At 44.0% G+C, this 16377-nt stretch overlaps 1 protein-coding gene across 4 annotated transcripts in view; it reads left to right on the top strand.

Moving 5' to 3' along the window:
* The first annotated feature begins 307 nt into the window (after positions 1-307).
* ARID1B (AT-rich interaction domain 1B) overlaps positions 308-16377 on the top strand; it is a 334209-nt gene continuing 318139 nt past the window's right edge. For 2 of the 4 annotated variants that reach the window (XM_074896516.1, XM_074896517.1), the window contains exon 1: positions 462-2113. In XM_074896516.1, the coding sequence (XP_074752617.1) occupies positions 566-2113 (1548 nt within the window). In that variant the 5' untranslated portion in view covers positions 462-565. Of the gene's footprint in view, positions 2114-16377 lie in introns of all 4 variants that reach the window. The other 2 variants (XM_074896515.1, XM_074896513.1) reach the window with 2 other exon arrangements.

The following is a 16377-nucleotide window of genomic DNA, read 5'->3' as shown; positions in this document are numbered from 1 at the left end:
GAACAGGCACGGACCGTAAGGCGTTCTTACCATTTCTAATCTCAATCACGGACTCGGGGAGGGAAATTTCTCTAATTTGGTGCGAGCGGAGCGGTCCGCAGGGGATACTCTTGGCTCAGTCAAGCCCCTTTCCCGGCCGCTGCTCTTTTTGCCCCTCTCCTCTCCCTCCCCCCACCCCTGCTCGACCCCTTTTTTGAGGGTGAGCGTCGATTTTTTTTTTCTTTTTCAATTTTTGCTTTTTTTTTTTTTTTTTTTTTTTGCTAGTTACTATTATCAGTACTCATTTCTCCGGACTCGCAATGTTGCTATGATCATGGCCGCGCAAGTCGCAGCGGCTCCGGCGGGTGCGAACAACAGCAAGGGCAAAGCCCCGAGCCTGCCGGGCGGCCTGGGCCCGGAGCGGGGCCCGGGGGGGGCCGGGGCCGCCGCCGCCGCCGCGGGGGCTCCCGGGCCGGGCCCCGCGCTGGGGGTCGGAGAGGGGAGTCCGGCCGGCGGCAGCAGTAGCAGCGGCAGCGTGAATAATGTAGATCACCATCTCCTCCACCACCACAGCGAGCCGCTGAACATGGCCAATAACGCGGCTCCCGCCGCTGCCGCCGGTAACAACAACAACAACGCCAGCGGCGGCGGCGGCTCCTCCTCGGAGCCGGCTCTGAAGGAAGGTGGAAGCTCCTCGGCGTTATCTTCATCTTCTTCGTCTTCTTCCTCCTCCTCCTCCTCCTCCTCCAACCCGGGCTCGGCCATGGAGACGGGGCTGCTCCCCAACCACAAGCTGAAGAGCGTCGGAGGCGATCACCCCGCCGCGCCGCCCCACCACCACCATGCCCACCACCCGCATCACCATGCCCACCACCACCATGCCCACCACCCGCACCACCACCACCATGCACTACAGCAGCAGCTAAATCAATTCCCGCCGCCGCCGCCGCCGCAGCAGCCGCCGCCTCAGCACCATCCCGTGCAGAATAACAACAGCAGCCTCGGCGGCGGCGGCGGCGGCAGCGGCAGCAACAACAACGGCGGTGGCGGTGGCGGCGCTGCTCAGCCCAGTGCAGACATGGAGCAGCAGCAACATGGAGGAAAAGACAGTGTTTTGGGCGCTCAGGCCGAGCCCCCCCAGCAGCCGCAGCAAATGCTGAATAAAGGCGCCGACGAGGAGGAGATGCCCGGCAAGATGGGCGAGCCCATCGGCGGCCGCTACGATCACCCCGGCTTGGGACCCCTGGGCGGACAGCAGCAGCCCCAGCAGCCGCCCCCGAGCGCTGGGAGCGGCGGCGGCGGCCTCGGCGGCGGCGGCGGCGGGAGCGGGGGAGGCGGCGGCGGCCCCTCCGCGGTGGGTGTCTCGGAGTTCAATAGCTATTATGGCAACGCTGCCCCTGCCCCTGCCAGCAGCGCTACGGCGAGCCGCGCCGGGCCTTGCTTTGATCAACATGGCGGACAACAAAGCCCCGGGATGGGGATAATGCACCCCACGGCGGCCCCCAACAGCATGGACCCCCTGCAAAACTCCCACGAAGGGTACCCCAACAGCCAGTACAACCACTACCCGGGCTACGGCCGCGGCCCCGGCGGCGGCGGCGGCGCGGGCGGCGGCGGCGGCGCGGGAGCCGTGGCGGCGGCGGCGGCGGCCGCCGGGGCAGGCGGCGGCGGCTACGGGGGCTCCGCGGCGGGCTACGGGGTGCTGAGCTCCCCACGGCAGCCGGGCGGCGGCATGATGATGGGCCCCGGCGGCGGGGCCGGCCTCGGCAAGGCTGCTGCCGGAGCGGCGGCGGCGGCGGCCGGCGGCTTCGCGCGGTTCTCCGGGCAGAACCAGCACCCGTCCGGGGCCACCCCTACCTTGAACCAGCTGCTCACGTCCCCCAGCCCCATGATGCGGAGCTACGGCAGCAGCTACCCCGACTACAGCAGCCCCAGTGCCCCGCCGCCGCCGCAGCCCCAGCCCCAGGCAGCGGCGGCCGCCCCGGGAAGCCAGCAGGCAGCGGCGGGCATGGGCATGGGCAAGGACATGGGCGCCCAGTACGGAGCGGCGAACCCGGCCTGGGCAGCGGCACAACAAAGGAGTCACCCGGCGATGAGCCCTGGGAACACCGGGCAGGCCATCAGCAGGACCCAGGTAACCCCCCGCGCTCGATTCCTGACGGCTCCCCGCCTCCGTGCCACTCGTGTCGGGGCCTTAGTTTCTTTATAATTTACTTTTTTCCTCCCCTCCAGCCCTCTCTCCTTTTTTTCCTCCCCCTCCCCCCCCCCCAGGCCAGTTCTGCTCCTCGCTGCCTCGGTAGCGAGGGTGAGCAGCGCACAATGCGCGGCCCCGCCGGGGCTGGAGGCATCGGAGTGCGGCTTTCGCTGCCGAAATTAGGCTGTTCTCAGACTCAATTAATATTTTTTTCCCCCTCCACTTTGAAACAGCGACGGAGAGAGGCAGGGCCCGCAGGGCAGGCAGCTTGGGACGGGGGCGGGGGGGTGTGATTTTGTAACCGGAGTGTCGGACCCGGGGGGCTCCCGGGAGATAACGTCCATTATCTTTCACGGGGCTTTTTTGGGTTTGGTGGGCTTTTTTTGTTTTTTTTTTTTTTTTTTTTCCTCCCCCCCTTCCTTTTTTCCTCTTTCTACCCTGTTTTTTTTTTTTGTTGTTTTTTTTTTTTTTTTTTTGAACAGAACGAGTTGCGCCGTTGTACGCTCTTAGCGCTCTAGTTTGTCGCTGATGGAGTTACCGCAGCGAGATCCACGGAGCGCGGCCGGGCTCCTTTTTCTGTGGGAAGAGCGCGCGCGCGGGTGTGTGTGTGTGTGTGCGCGCGTGTGCCCGCGCCTCAGTCCGCGCGGCGCGGGCCGGGGCGCGTGGGGTGCCCCGGGCCGGTGACCTTAAGGGGACTTTGCCCACCGGCAGGAGCGCGGGTGGGTGCGCGCGCGCATAACTGCGCTTCTTTCCCCAAACACACGCGGAAATCCAAACTAGGGGGGGAGGGGGGGAATAAACAAACAAACAAACAAAAAAAAGCCCCGGGGAAAAATAATTTAAAAAAAAAAAAAGAAACGAAAAGTCTTTGGCGACAGGGAAGGGGCGCGGGCGACGCGCGGGCCCCGCCCGCACCCCCCCTGCCCCAGCCGGTAACTCCGCCGATCGATGGGTGGATGGATCGATCGATAGACGGGCGCGATGGTGGCGGGGCGGCGGGCCGTGGCGCAGCGCCGTTCCGGGGCGGGCGCGGCGGAGCGGTGCGGAGCGGAGCGGGGAGCCAGCGGGCGGGCGGGCCCGAGGAGCGGCCGGGTCTCCTCCGCCAGGTTCGGAATTTGAATTGTGGAGGTAAACTGGCTGCAACCGTCTCCAGACAGCTGCCTCCGAGTTGACATCTAATCTGCCATCTGATTGGCTCCCCGCTCGCCATTGGGCACCTCGCGCCGCTGATGTAAATAGAAGTGCTGAGCGGCGCAGTCACAGAAACCCCCGCCACAAATAACACCCGGCAGTCGCGCCGGCGGGGCGAGGTGGCGCGGGCGGGGGAAGAGGCCCGCTCGGTCCCGGTCCCGGCCTCGGTCCCGGTCCCCGCCGTGCCGGCCGCCGGCTCGGGGAAAAAACAGGGGCATCGCCCCCCCCCCCCCCCCCCCCCCCCCGCCCCAATCCCGTTTGGTTAGATGGCGTGGCTTCTCTGGGCATCGATTTATTTATTGTTTTAGATTTTTAATTCCGTGCTTATTGGAGGCGGTAGGGGCGTATCTTGTAATAACAGCGCTTGGACGAGGGTTCGGGATTTCAAGTTGTGCTCGTGCCTCTAAAAACATTTTGTAATGTTGCAGCTCATGGATATTATGCAAGGGATTAGATTTCAAAAAAAAAAAAATCAAATACTAATTTCATTACGTTTCTATTAGCTTGATACCTGACCTGTGCATGACTCTAAAAAAATCTTGTTTGCATGTAGCTGCTGTAGGTGAGAAAACGCCGTATATTGTACAAAGAAGGGAAAAAGGAGCCGCTCTGACAGAGGTTGCATTTGTTTCATCTCTGCAACGAATCCAGATATTCTGGGGGAAAATGTGCTTCTGCGTTTCAGTTGTGGTTAGAATACTTCAAGAAGCATCGGGAGTTGTTGATCTCACTATTTTTCTACACAACTGTGAGATTAGGCTTGAATTCTCAGTAGGAAAGTGAATTGCGTTCAGTGGAGTAGTGCATTAGAACTGTATGCGTTTCTTTTCCTTTCAATAAGATCTTTCTATTAAGAACTCTTAAGTCTTTTAATAGATTTTAACAACGAGGACTGACAGGAACAAATGCAGGTGTATGCTTTTGGGATCTTCAAATGGCTGGATCTTTCCATAAAGTAATAAACAGAACCTGGATAAAACATCACTTAATATTGTGATCACTCAATATTAATCCCGAAAAAATAATAATAGAAACACTGGATGGGCTGGGGGGGTGTGTGTTTGTCTACTTCCGACAGACCACTCCTGTTATGTTTTTAGTTTTTATTACATTTCATTTCTGTTTCTTCCAGGGAAATAACATTTTTGGCGAGTGTTAATTTTTACCTTTTTTAATTTGCACTCTTAAAAGGGTCACTGGAAGCCATAAGGTAATGTGGCCTCATATGCATAATCTTTCATAATTAATTTAAAAATATTTGCATTGTCTGCTTTATTTTGAACACAGGTAGTTCAGATTTTGTGGCTTTAAAAGCTAGGAAAATTGCTTTAAAAGCTAGGAAAATTGTCATCAGATTGTCATAGTACATGTTAGTTCAGAGTGCTATTTCTTCACGGCAAAAATTGTTTAAAGTATTTTATTTTTATTGGAGGAGTGAGAGTAAATTCATTATGTCCTCAGCATGACCCGTAGAAATACTTATATTTATGGGTTTACGTCCTCTCTTACAAATTTTTTTTTTTTTTTCTGGTATCGTAAGAATTAGGATGCAGTTTAGAAACAATAGTCTGACAAGGGCATGATTTCTTTAATTTTTTAAAAATATTATTATTATTTTTTCCTCAAAATAATTGTGATAAAGGCAAGTTATCAGTGTTCTTTATATTACGATTTTTCCATCTAACCAGTGACTGAGAGAAGAAATTTTTTAGATTCTAAGTTAACATTTTTTAGTGTATAAAATAGGTTGTGTCAAATAAAAAAAAATACTTAACATTAGCTCACAGAGCACAGTTATTTTTGTACATTGTTTTTCATTTTTAATTCCACGTGTCAATCTCTATGTGTGTTATATCATTAAGCAGAGAAATTGATTGCTTTTTGAAAGAGAAAAATGCAAAATTCAGTCCAGCATTTGAACAGAAAACTTCTTTTTATCTTTTTTAATAATCATCTGTGTGTATACTCTTTATATGTATATACACACATTAGAATATACTCACTTGTCATGTGTCTTTGCAAAGCAGATGATGATTGGCCCCGACGCCTATAAGAAACTATTGTGCTGCGAACAGAGAAAAAGGACTGTCGGTAGGCTACAACATCTGAGATAGTTGTTCAGGAAATTATTGCTTCAGCATGGGTAATTTTTTCTAATACGCAGAACTGTGGTGTCCTACTCTGAAGTGACCTCTGTGTTTGTCCAGCCTATTAAATTATTTAAGAAAATTTTGCTTCTGTTTAATTTCATCATTTTACCCAATCGTGAGATGAGATGTAAGCTTGAAAAAGAGGCCTCTTGTTTCTGAAGAAACACACGTTTTGCAAGCAGATGGATATTGCTCATGCGGATACATTGATTTGATTGTGGAGGAGTTGCGTGATGCTAGTACAGTACCTTGTCATTCAGTTATTTTGATTATTGATTAATTCCTTGGCAGTGTACAGATATTTAGAGTCCTGAAGCTCCGTTTATTCTTCACTTTTGATTTGCACTGCAGTAGCTTAACACATTAGCTGGCCTCTGTGTGTGTGTGCTTTATATACGTCTTTCTCCTTTGTGCATGTGTGTAAGATTTACATACACCTACGCACAGAGAGAACCTGGGTCTTTTCAGGAGTACCTGTATAGCATAAAGTATATAGCAAGTTTATAAAAAAATCTGTTGAGCTGCTCTGAGTCTGTGTTTGTATCAGTCGTTTGTTTTGCAGTGGAGAAACTCAGAATATGCCTGATTCTGCAGCTCTTTTTATGCCAAATAGATTGGGAGTTCTGGCTAAGCCAGGGCTGCAGAATCATGTCCTGTGCCTGAAGGCCATTAAACAGCTGTTAGCGTGGTGAATAGATTCTTGATGTCTCAATGGGAGAATAAAATATATTTTTCCCTGTGCATTTTCAAATAAACAGTTTAGTATTCACATAGCTTCTGTTTAGAAGTAGCAAATAGCAATATTCTCAGTTAGTAGCATCTATATATATATTACGACCATATATTTGACACTTTGTGGTTTGGTGTTCAGTTATTGGTTTCTGTAGTAGCGCTTATGCCTACATGTTGAACAGCAGGACCCTGTGTATGAGATACAATAAAGAGAGATGCAAACCTGCCTGCTGTATTACTGCCTCCATCGTGTAAGGATTCTACAACTAAGCAGTCGATTACTGTCTTTTTGGCATTCTGGTTCAGATCTGTGGGGATGAAAACGAAGGCATTTAATCCATTGCTAAATCTTCTGGTTATATATGTAACAAAATTTTTTAAATTGCTAAGCACGGTATGTTAGGTGATGCTGTTTGATTCTGAAATAGTATCTTAGTTAAAACTAGATGAAATTCGTGCAATGAAAACTAGTTTCAGTAGCTACTGATAGGTCTTTCTTACTTCTGCACCTCAAGTATTTGATCATAGGTATTTTGAAACTCTCATTGTTAACATGAGAATGGCAGTAGTTTATTTACCCTTATGTCCTTAAGATTGTACCTGTGTCCTAACTAGCTACATTTCAGTACTTTTTCAAAATGTGCCATTTATCGAGAGGCTTTGAAGAATCTCTGTGGATATGTAAAGTAGTGTTGCCACACTTGCTGTGCATGCATGCTCAAGGCTGCAGAATTTCAGTAGCATGTGTTTGTGGTAGGCTAACTTGCTAGAATGTATTTCAGAATTGTGGTTATTAAGGTACTTGGGAAAAAAACCGTTATTCTTTAAATTTTGGGGCTATTTACATAGTGCTAAATACATGTTTCGGTAGGACTGAATGAGGACTTTAATTAAACTTAAATTAAAAGTATACCTTAGCGGTTTTCAAATTTGGTTTGAAAACTAGTAATAGAAAAGTGGTACTAAGCAGTCTTGGTTTTGTATTGCTCGGTGCTGAGAGAAGCAAATAAATGTGATACATGAAAATCTTGTGGAGCCAATCGTATTAGAGTGAAATTTATTTTAAAGAAGACTTACCTGTTAATAAATCTAAGTACTATTTCTTAGTAAACCTGAAAGGTTTCTGTGCATATGAAGTATGTTTTGCCATTCAGACCATAAGGTTGCCATTTGAATTTTTCTGTTACCAAATCGTACCTATTCTTGCTCAGTTTTATACACAAATGATGATGTGCTGGCACAGTGCTGAAGTGTTTGTAATGCAGGTTCGGAGGATTTCTGTTGTTGTACTTCCAGTTCTGGGGGTGTGGCATCCAGTGATCCACTGGGAACATGTCCGCTCCAAAAGGGCCTATCCCATCCAGTGTTCCACTGCAGTCAAGGAATCCTAAGGGATGAATGTATCCCAGGACACCTATGTAATTTGTGAACAGTGTGTTTTGGGGACAGTAGATAGCTAATTTGTACAGGATTACTTTTAACTAACTTTATCTCCTCGGTAAAAATGTTCCAGGTATATTTGATCTTTACACTACCTTTCTAGTTTGCCTTGCACTGGAGTAAAAGATAGTTCTTACTGTTGTACAGGATGGGGAAACTGGGGCATATAACATTCACCTTCCTTCAGGCAGGCATACCTTGGCACAACTGAAAACAGAGGTTTCCTAGAAATAAATAGTGTTTTGGTGCCATAAACTTTAGCTTTTGAATAAATCCAGTCTCTGTGAATACATTCTGTTCTCAAAGAATTTAAGCTTACATTCTGTTCTCAAAGAATTTAAGCTTTACAGGCATCTATTCAAACAACCGAGAAGACAAATGACTGAGCGAAACGAGGGATTTGTCTGCTGTGTCAATATAGACACCTTAAACTAAAGGCACCGTCATCTAAAATTCAAGTATTCCTTGCACTGTTTTATCATTACGCACTCAATGTCATCTATATAAAGTCACTGGATTTCTCATAGAAATTAAACTCCTAAGGAAAATTGAGTTGAACAAGTGCCCAGGAGCTTAACTAGTGTTGCAGAACTTGCCTTCTGATGAATATGATGTACAGAGCACAAGTATGTGCTGGGGGGATGCGGGGGTGCATGCACAGGCTTCCTTACCACCAAGTCCGGTTGTTTTATCTGGCAGATAAATTGTCTTCATTTTTAAACTGAACAGATTTGATGCAGAAATCACAACTGTTGTGTCTTGTTTAAAGATTGCTTTTCATATGGGAATTGTTCTTACTGCAAATATAAAGTACCTTTTAGCAAACTTTGTATTACCTGTATAGGTAGATTACTTCATCTGAAGGCACCTACAACTATTTAGGAAGTTGTTTAACCTAAGATCATTATCCTGATGCTGTTATCAAAATGTTTCATTTATGTTCGTTAAACCCAATGTGAAATATGTGTAGTTTTCAGCAGATATGATTTTGAAAGGGTGTTGATGTGTCATGCATTTATATTCCATGTATAGTGGAGATGTTAATTTCCTTACAAACTACCAAACCAAGCCATGAAGCTGCTGAATTTCTGAATGGGTAGTGGCCAATTTATGGGTATAAAGTAGAGTTTGGTGGTTCTGCAGTGTGTGTAAGGAATTGCTTTCAGTACAGAGCTATCAGTGTTTGATCGACTTGCATATCACTTCTTGTATTTGAGTCATGGTGGGTTTAGTAACTATGTCAGAAGTATTAAGCATGTGTAGAAGTATGTAATCTATTTATTAGTTTCCTTTCTCCAGTTTCAAGAACTATTAGTTTATCTTTTGCACCTGAACTTGCCCAATTGCCAAATGGTGTTCTGCATTTAAGAATTCATTGCTGTGCCCTGTCTTTCCCCCTGCTTTATAGCCTTGTCAGACTTGAAAAGATACTGAATTTAGGTTTGTGATCTGATAATTGTTTATGAAGACATCTGAGTGATAGGCCCTCTGACATTTCCATCTCTAGGGCTCTGACACTGATCTTCCCCCGCTATCACCACCAGCCTTTCTAACCATTGTTGAAAGGGGTGTGGGGAAGGAATTTTCTGCTAATCTTTTTCTGCCTTTTAAATTTTTTTTAGAAAGAAATTAGATGTACATAGAAATTTTGTTTGTTATTTTCTTTAGCATGTTCGCTAACAAATTATAATCCTGAAAATGGGAAATACTCAATGTGTAACACACACACCCCACACCCCCCTTATTTTTAGGAGGTAGTGTTAGTTGTGTAACGAATAGGGTCTTATAAGCTTCTACTTTATACCGTTATACTCAGGATGGTATTTATTTTAGGTATCTACTTACCCAAAAACCAAATCTTCAGTAGCAGGGGTTTTTGTGGCACGTTAGTAATTTTTTTACCTCTGTTAGTTACAAAATGTTTTTCATTCTGCCAAGTTACTGAATCAATTTATTTGCTTTTTAAAGGACCATGTGGCCAGGTCCACTGTGAAGTTCTGTTGTTGTAGCTACATAGTTAGGTTCAGGGAATTAATTGCATCCTTGACTAATAGCTGTTGTGGCAAACCCCTTTGTATTTAGTTTACCATTGGGGTGGTAGTGTATCTGCACTGGCAAAATAACAGCCTTTATAAGTAGCCTCTCCTGAGGGGTTTACAGGTATGACTGTTAAGATAGAAGTAACTCACTGAGTTTTTCACAAGGTATAGTTCCACAACATGTTTTGGTCACGTTTTAAAAGCATGATCTGTGTTATGTAGAAAAGAGAGGGCTGTCTTGCTGTAGCACAATCCCTGGTACAGCTGTCTTTCACAGAAGGACCTGAAGTTTGAGCGTGGTTGTTTTTTGTTTGAGTAAAGAAAGAAAATTGGTTCAGAAAATTCCAAAAGGAGAGAGGCTGTTTTAAAACCTAATGTAGTCATGTGTGCCATTCCCAGTGTGGACCTGGCTTAATTCACAGATTGACTGAAGTGGAATAGTGCCTTCTTTACACAAGCAGTGAATTCAGCCATAGTAAGTAAATTATGTGACTTCAGGAAAATGGTATTAATAGAGGATTGGTGCAGGAATTCTGGATAGCTGTCTACTGACTGCATGATCTAAACGTAGCTGGTTTCACTGTTGAACATTGATTTCCCTATGTTGCAATAATGCTATTTGCCTTATTTATTTGAGTTTGATGTGCAGTTTTTATTACAGTGTCATGCAGAATAATTAGGCAGCCTGAATCCTTGTTATGTGTGAAGGTATCCAGTCTGCACTGTACCTTCCTCTCTGTATTTGTTTGGATGGGATCTGAGACAAGGTGTTCCCAACATTGATCATGTTACTTGGTTGGCTTGTCAGACTTACTTGTTTGTAAGCAAGATACTGAAACATCAGCTCTGAAAATTTCTTTTGAAAGCACAAGGACAGGATTTGTAGTTCTTAAATTTTATTCTTTTAAAGTTAAAAATAAAGATAAGGAGGTTTGTTTTGACAGCATCAAAGGAATATGCTGGTTTATTTGCAGCCTTTGATTTGGGTGGAATGTATGGGGTTCTGTATTTTTTGTGTAGCAATTTATGTTGTGATTATTTTGGATATTCTGTTTATGTGAAACGGTAATATTGATGTCTTACTTTCAGGCATGATTTATGGAAAATAATTGCGCTTTTGTGGTTTGTTGGGTTTTTTTTAATTCAGTGTTTCTTAGTTGCTTGAAATTCCCAAATCAAGAAAAATGAGCATGTTCTTTAGAGCTGTTGCTGTTTTAAGATATTTACAGATGGTCATAGGGAGAGTCTATTTAAAGAAATCTTTCTGGAAAAATTACAGGTAGGTATGTTTGAGGCTGCTTTAGTTGTGTACCAGCAACAGCAAAATAATTTTACTTGGCAGTTTTACTTAGATTTGAAAGTCCATCCTTCCTATAAACAGAAAGGTAGACTTCTGCGAGGCAGGTGATTTCATGGTGCCCTGTATTTAGTGGTCATGAAGTGTGCCAGGAATACATAGATAGCTGTTAGCTGGTTGTATTCTGTTTTCCGTAATGTGTGTTAAACTGAAGTTTTGTTTGACTGAGGAATTTCCAGCCTGCAGAAACCCTGACTGGCAATGGAGGTTTCCCCGGGGAGGAGAGGAGAGCGGGCTGGGTTCTGGGGCTGATTACAAACGTGGTATTTGTAGCGTCTGTAAAAGTTTCACACATGAAGCAAACTAGTTAGCTTGTATAGTGTCACATGATCAAAATATTTTTCCCCTTGCCGCTGCCAGAAGCTATCTATTGCTTTTCAACAATCTCGCCTGTCGGGCAGCAGGCCAGGGCGTGCGAGGCGGCCCCTTACGTGAGCTGCTCCATTCTTCACCTCCCCGGCTGGAGTGCCCTGACCTTCACATATGGAGATTAGCCATGTGCTCCCTCAATTGAAACTTGCTGCCTCAGGAAGAAAGGGTGGTGGTTGTTTTTTGGTTGTTTTTTTTTTTTTTTTTTCTTTTTATTCCTCCGGGAATTTGACAGCCATTCATCCCTGACCTGGGCAGAGGTAATGCAAGGAAATGGGATTCAAATGGCATGCGGGGAGGCAGTGTGTCCAGGCAGGTGCTGTCTCACCTGCTGGAGCCCAGGAGCTGCGGTGGGAGGCCTGAGTAGAAAGGGAGAAGTTTGGAGAATATTTAGTGTATTTTGAGCAGTAGTTCTCGACTGTGTGTCACGTAGCTGCCTTTCAAAGGTTTTCTCCCATGCGACTCTCTGCTATCACTTCTTCCAAACAACATTGCGTGGACTATTTATGGTGGTTTTCTTTGTGACACTTTTTTTTTTGCATTTAAAATGGTATTTTTGCTACTGAAGAGGTACTGTATTTGTTTGTCTTGTATGTTATATTTTGGTTTACAACATTTATTTTTTTTCTTTTAAACCCTGAAACTGACAGGTATCGCTTGTGATAGTGCCCCCCCAACCTGGCACAAAACCATTTTTCCCGCTAACTGTAGGAGCTACTACTTTGGTGACATTTTTGAGATTTTTAACTTTCTGTAGCATACTCTTTTTGTTGTTGAGCATGTGGTATGCAAATATAGGGGAAAATAGTGCTACGAGTATTTTGTTGTGGTTTTTTAAAGTATTAAAAACACATTTTGCTTTTCTAATAAACCCCATAACCAGACCTTTTAATGTTTTGATATAAATAGCAATTAGACTAAGTGAGATCCAACCGCAACGAAAAGAACCCATATAAAATCATTCAGAAGAAAAGTTCCCAACTTAATTGAGCTCTTCCTTTATAGCGGAGGGGCTGATTGGGCAGCATCTGAAGCAAACTGTCTTGTGTTTTAGAACAGTCTTGAAGTGCTCAACATGTTGGCGTAGTTACCAACATTTAAAAATAAAGAAAAAGATTTTTCCAAGAACTAGCTAAGGATCTGAGGGCTACTGCAGTCTAAGCTGTCAAGAGTGTTATGTGTGAATGCTGATGACAATCAGAATGCTTTCTGGATTAATTGAGACCCTCAAAAAGTTTCAGATTTAGGTACATGGGTTGGTTGCCTCATATATTGGGGTGTAGCATTTAGAAATTTGGTTGTTCACAAGGAACTTGCCAAATGCAGCATTTTGTGAACGAGAGGGATTGTGTGCCAAGAAAGACTTTGCATCACCTCCCATTCCTCCTTTTAGTTCTTCACAGCTCATTGTAATAATAATAATAGCAATAACAACACGCTTTGTTGTTAGGAGGAAGGTCAGGGAGGGCCTGAGTGATCTGTTACTTTGTGAGTGTGGTTGGCAGAATGGTGAATGCATTGCTCTACTTTTTCTGTAGATACTAACACTATTATGTGTCAGGTCTGTTGTGGGATATGGTTGTTCAAGGCTTTTCCTCTGTATTTTTTCCTGCAGGGGGTGAGAGATGTGGATTATTTGTGTCTGTCTCACTTCTTTCCTTCCTGAAGTTATGCTATTTTCTTTTATTCAAACATAATCATCTTTTTTTGCTTGTCTTGCTATACTTCTTTTTCCTTCTTTACATGTTACCTCCAAATTCCCATCTTCCTTACTTTCCACATCATTGGAGTGATGGGAAAGCCATTCTTACTGTCTTCTGCCATTTTACAGTTGCACAAGAGTGAGTAGTGTGACCATATATCCAGGGAGAAAATAGCTTTTGAGTGACCCTGGTACCCATCCCTCCCTCTAACTTGCATTCTCTGTCCTCTGAGGAATCTGTGCACAAAAGTTGTTGGGGAAAGTGACAGCAGGGAAAGCGCCTGCAATAGCCAGCTCTGTAGGCTCTTCTAGTGGCTGGAGGTCAAGTTGCATTAAAAAAAAAAAAAAAGCGACCAAAAAACCAACCAAGCAAGCCCCCAAATGCTGGCAGGACTTGGCTGTGTAATAGGAGGAATCATACAAGTAGTTATCTGTGAGTGATGGTGGTGGGTTTTTTTTCAGGTTCCTCTAGTGCTGATCCTCTAAGTAATAGCAGACTTAGAGAAAAGAAAGAAAAAAAGGAGACAAAACAAAGTTGTAATGTTGATGTGCGCAGTTTCTTTACTTTTTACCTCGTGTGGCAACTGTAATTAAAAATTTCTCTTTCTGTATTTACCTGAAAGATATTGCGAAAGATGTCAGCGTGAAAATTGAAGTGTGGTGTTGCTGTGTATATGGAAAGTGTAGAAAAGACAGGAACCAAGGAGAGGAAACACTTTGCGTGTAATTGTCTATATTAAGCAGTGAATGTGATGTGCTAGATGCAGTCTATGCAATTTTATAGTACCTGATATTTCATTTCATAGATTTATTTGCTTCTTAATTCTCCTCAGAAGATGGGGGCTATAGAGACAAGCAAGCTGCTAATGATGGTGGTCTATTATTCCACCGTGTCATATTTTCGTTGGGCTGATATAGCTTGTTCAGATAGTGAATGAAGTTTGTAAAAAAAGTTAGTTAAGGTTCCATTGTTCTAGGAAAATACCTTAGGAATTCAGAGAACAAAGGCCAATTTCTTCTTGCCCGCTAGTCTTCAAATTGCTTTGCCTCTAAGAAGATGTAGATGTTTATTTCAACAGTCTTGTTCCTTAAAAAAATCCCAGATTTATCTGTGTTACTTGTCTTTTAGATTTGAAAAAGCTGAGTCAGACTTACCCTGTTTGTTCCTTATCTGTACTCCTGCTTTTTAGCATTCAGTTTAAATTTTTTCTTGGCTTGGGGTTGATGTCTACCTTGAAGAGATGGAGGAAGAAAGTAGGTGCGTTTTGTTAAAGGCTGCAGCTGGTTATGGCATCTTAACAGAAGGTTCAAATAATTATGATTTCTGATGACATGTTTACTTTCTTGAAGTCCTTGAACTTGCATATGGTTGTCCTGTCTTGAGCAAGTTGTCTCAGCCAGGGTGCCAGGAATAGGTAGAAATGCAGGGTTTTTTTCTCCAGAAGTGGGTTTTATATCCTATCGTAGACCAAAGGAGGCAATGAACATGACTTTTTTTATTATTATTATTTTTTTATTCTTAGGTTTTTTTCCAAACATTTACTGATACTGAGCATTCAGTAGCATGTTTTGTCTGTCATTTTTAGATTAGTGCTTGGGAGTAAGCAGGGAATATTTTTTAAAATCAAGTTAATTATTTAGCCATCCATCAGAAGATCCAAATGGGTATTCCTCAAAAAGACAGTTTTTTATTCTTCTTCGCTTTTGAGAATCGGGGCTGAAACAAAGAGCAAACTGGCAGGAGAAAGCTTGTAACATAAATGTATAGGAAAATACGTTGAACTGTATGGACATGTGCCTTTTGTATTGACACCCAAGCCTGAATTTCTTTGGGGAAATGTGAAGAAAACTCGAAAACCTTATTTGTTTACTTCTGCATTCTTTCGTATCCTTTTGTTACACTCCTTGGGCACTCTTTTATCGAGTTTTGTATTGCTAGAAGATCTTACACCAAAGGGTGAATCTAATAGTCGTTTGAAGCTGATCTAAGTCTTCACTTCTGCTGAAAAGACCAGTCCCACCCTTTTATCAGCTCCCTGCTGCTTCCCTTGTGTCGTAAGGTGAGTCGCATCAGCTCGCTGATTTCTCTGAAAACTAATCCTGCCAAACAAAACCTGTGAATGGTTAGCTTTCAGCCAGATCGTTGAGCTGATCTGACTTGCAGCACAGTCTTTCCAGCACTGAGGTAAGTCAAGGGAGAGTGTGAGGAGTTCAGTTGAGGGTGGGGGTCAGGGCAGGAGAGCCCTTTTGATGGTGGTACAGGCTTGTATCAGTTTAAAGTCATCATGAGACTGTGTCTTGAGTGTAAAATTACTCTTTAAATAATAACAGATATTTAATTTCTCAATGTTTCTTTGGAGCAGGGAATTACTGTTTTATCCCCCTCTTAAAAAGGAAAGAAGATGAGGCAGAGAGTAAAAAGTTTTTTGGGTTTTAGTGTTGTTTGGGTTTTTTTTTTGCCAAGATGATAATTATACAGAATGCAGTCATTGCAGTGGCCAAATAAGCCTTCAGTATCTTTGAAATAGTAGATTTTGAGGATGGGACTCATCTAACCATATGTATTGTAGGCATTTATACCTGATCTTTTCGTGTGGGCTTTCCTTCTCTTTGGTGTAAAGAAATAGTCATTTCTTGGTGTGAATCATCTCATCCTAAAGTAGATATGTAATGCAGGTCTAATGAATCATGCTCCTAAAGTTACATGTTTTTCCCCTTGCTCTAAAGAAGCTTTAAGCCGATAAGCTCAGGTGTTGATGTCAAAGGGCAGGTGAAATTAATTCCTTCCGCTATTTATAGTCTTTTCAAGTCATACAAGCAAATGACTGCAGACTTCTGTTGGGAGTTCTAGACTAACCTTCCTCTTGTTATCTTTCTAACCCATTAGAACCAAAGGTTTTAATACCCATTTCCTGTTAAGCTTGATACATTTGTTTTTTGTTGTCGTTTTTAGTAATACCTATTCAGAGTTTTTCCTGCTGTTGCTTTTCTTTTGATATGTTAAATTTTTGCATGTAAGAACTGACAGTGTTTCTTTTCAAGCATATTTGCAGACAGGAGGCATAGTGGCAAATTTGAAAATACCAGGGTGAATTTCCAGATCAGTTGACCTTAACGCTTAGGTACGCAATTTCTGTACAGAGATGCAAGCTTTTGATTTGGAAATAGGGCAGAAGTTTTGCCGAGTAGATGCTGCTTCACAGTCCATTAAAAAGTCTTTTCCC

The sequence above is a fragment of the Athene noctua genome, chromosome 1, assembly GCF_965140245.1.
Source record: "Athene noctua chromosome 1, bAthNoc1.hap1.1, whole genome shotgun sequence".
Classification (NCBI taxonomy): domain Eukaryota; kingdom Metazoa; phylum Chordata; class Aves; order Strigiformes; family Strigidae; genus Athene; species Athene noctua.
The sequence above is the reverse complement of the archived record's forward strand: the minus strand, read 5'-3'. Positions and strand labels throughout refer to the sequence as shown.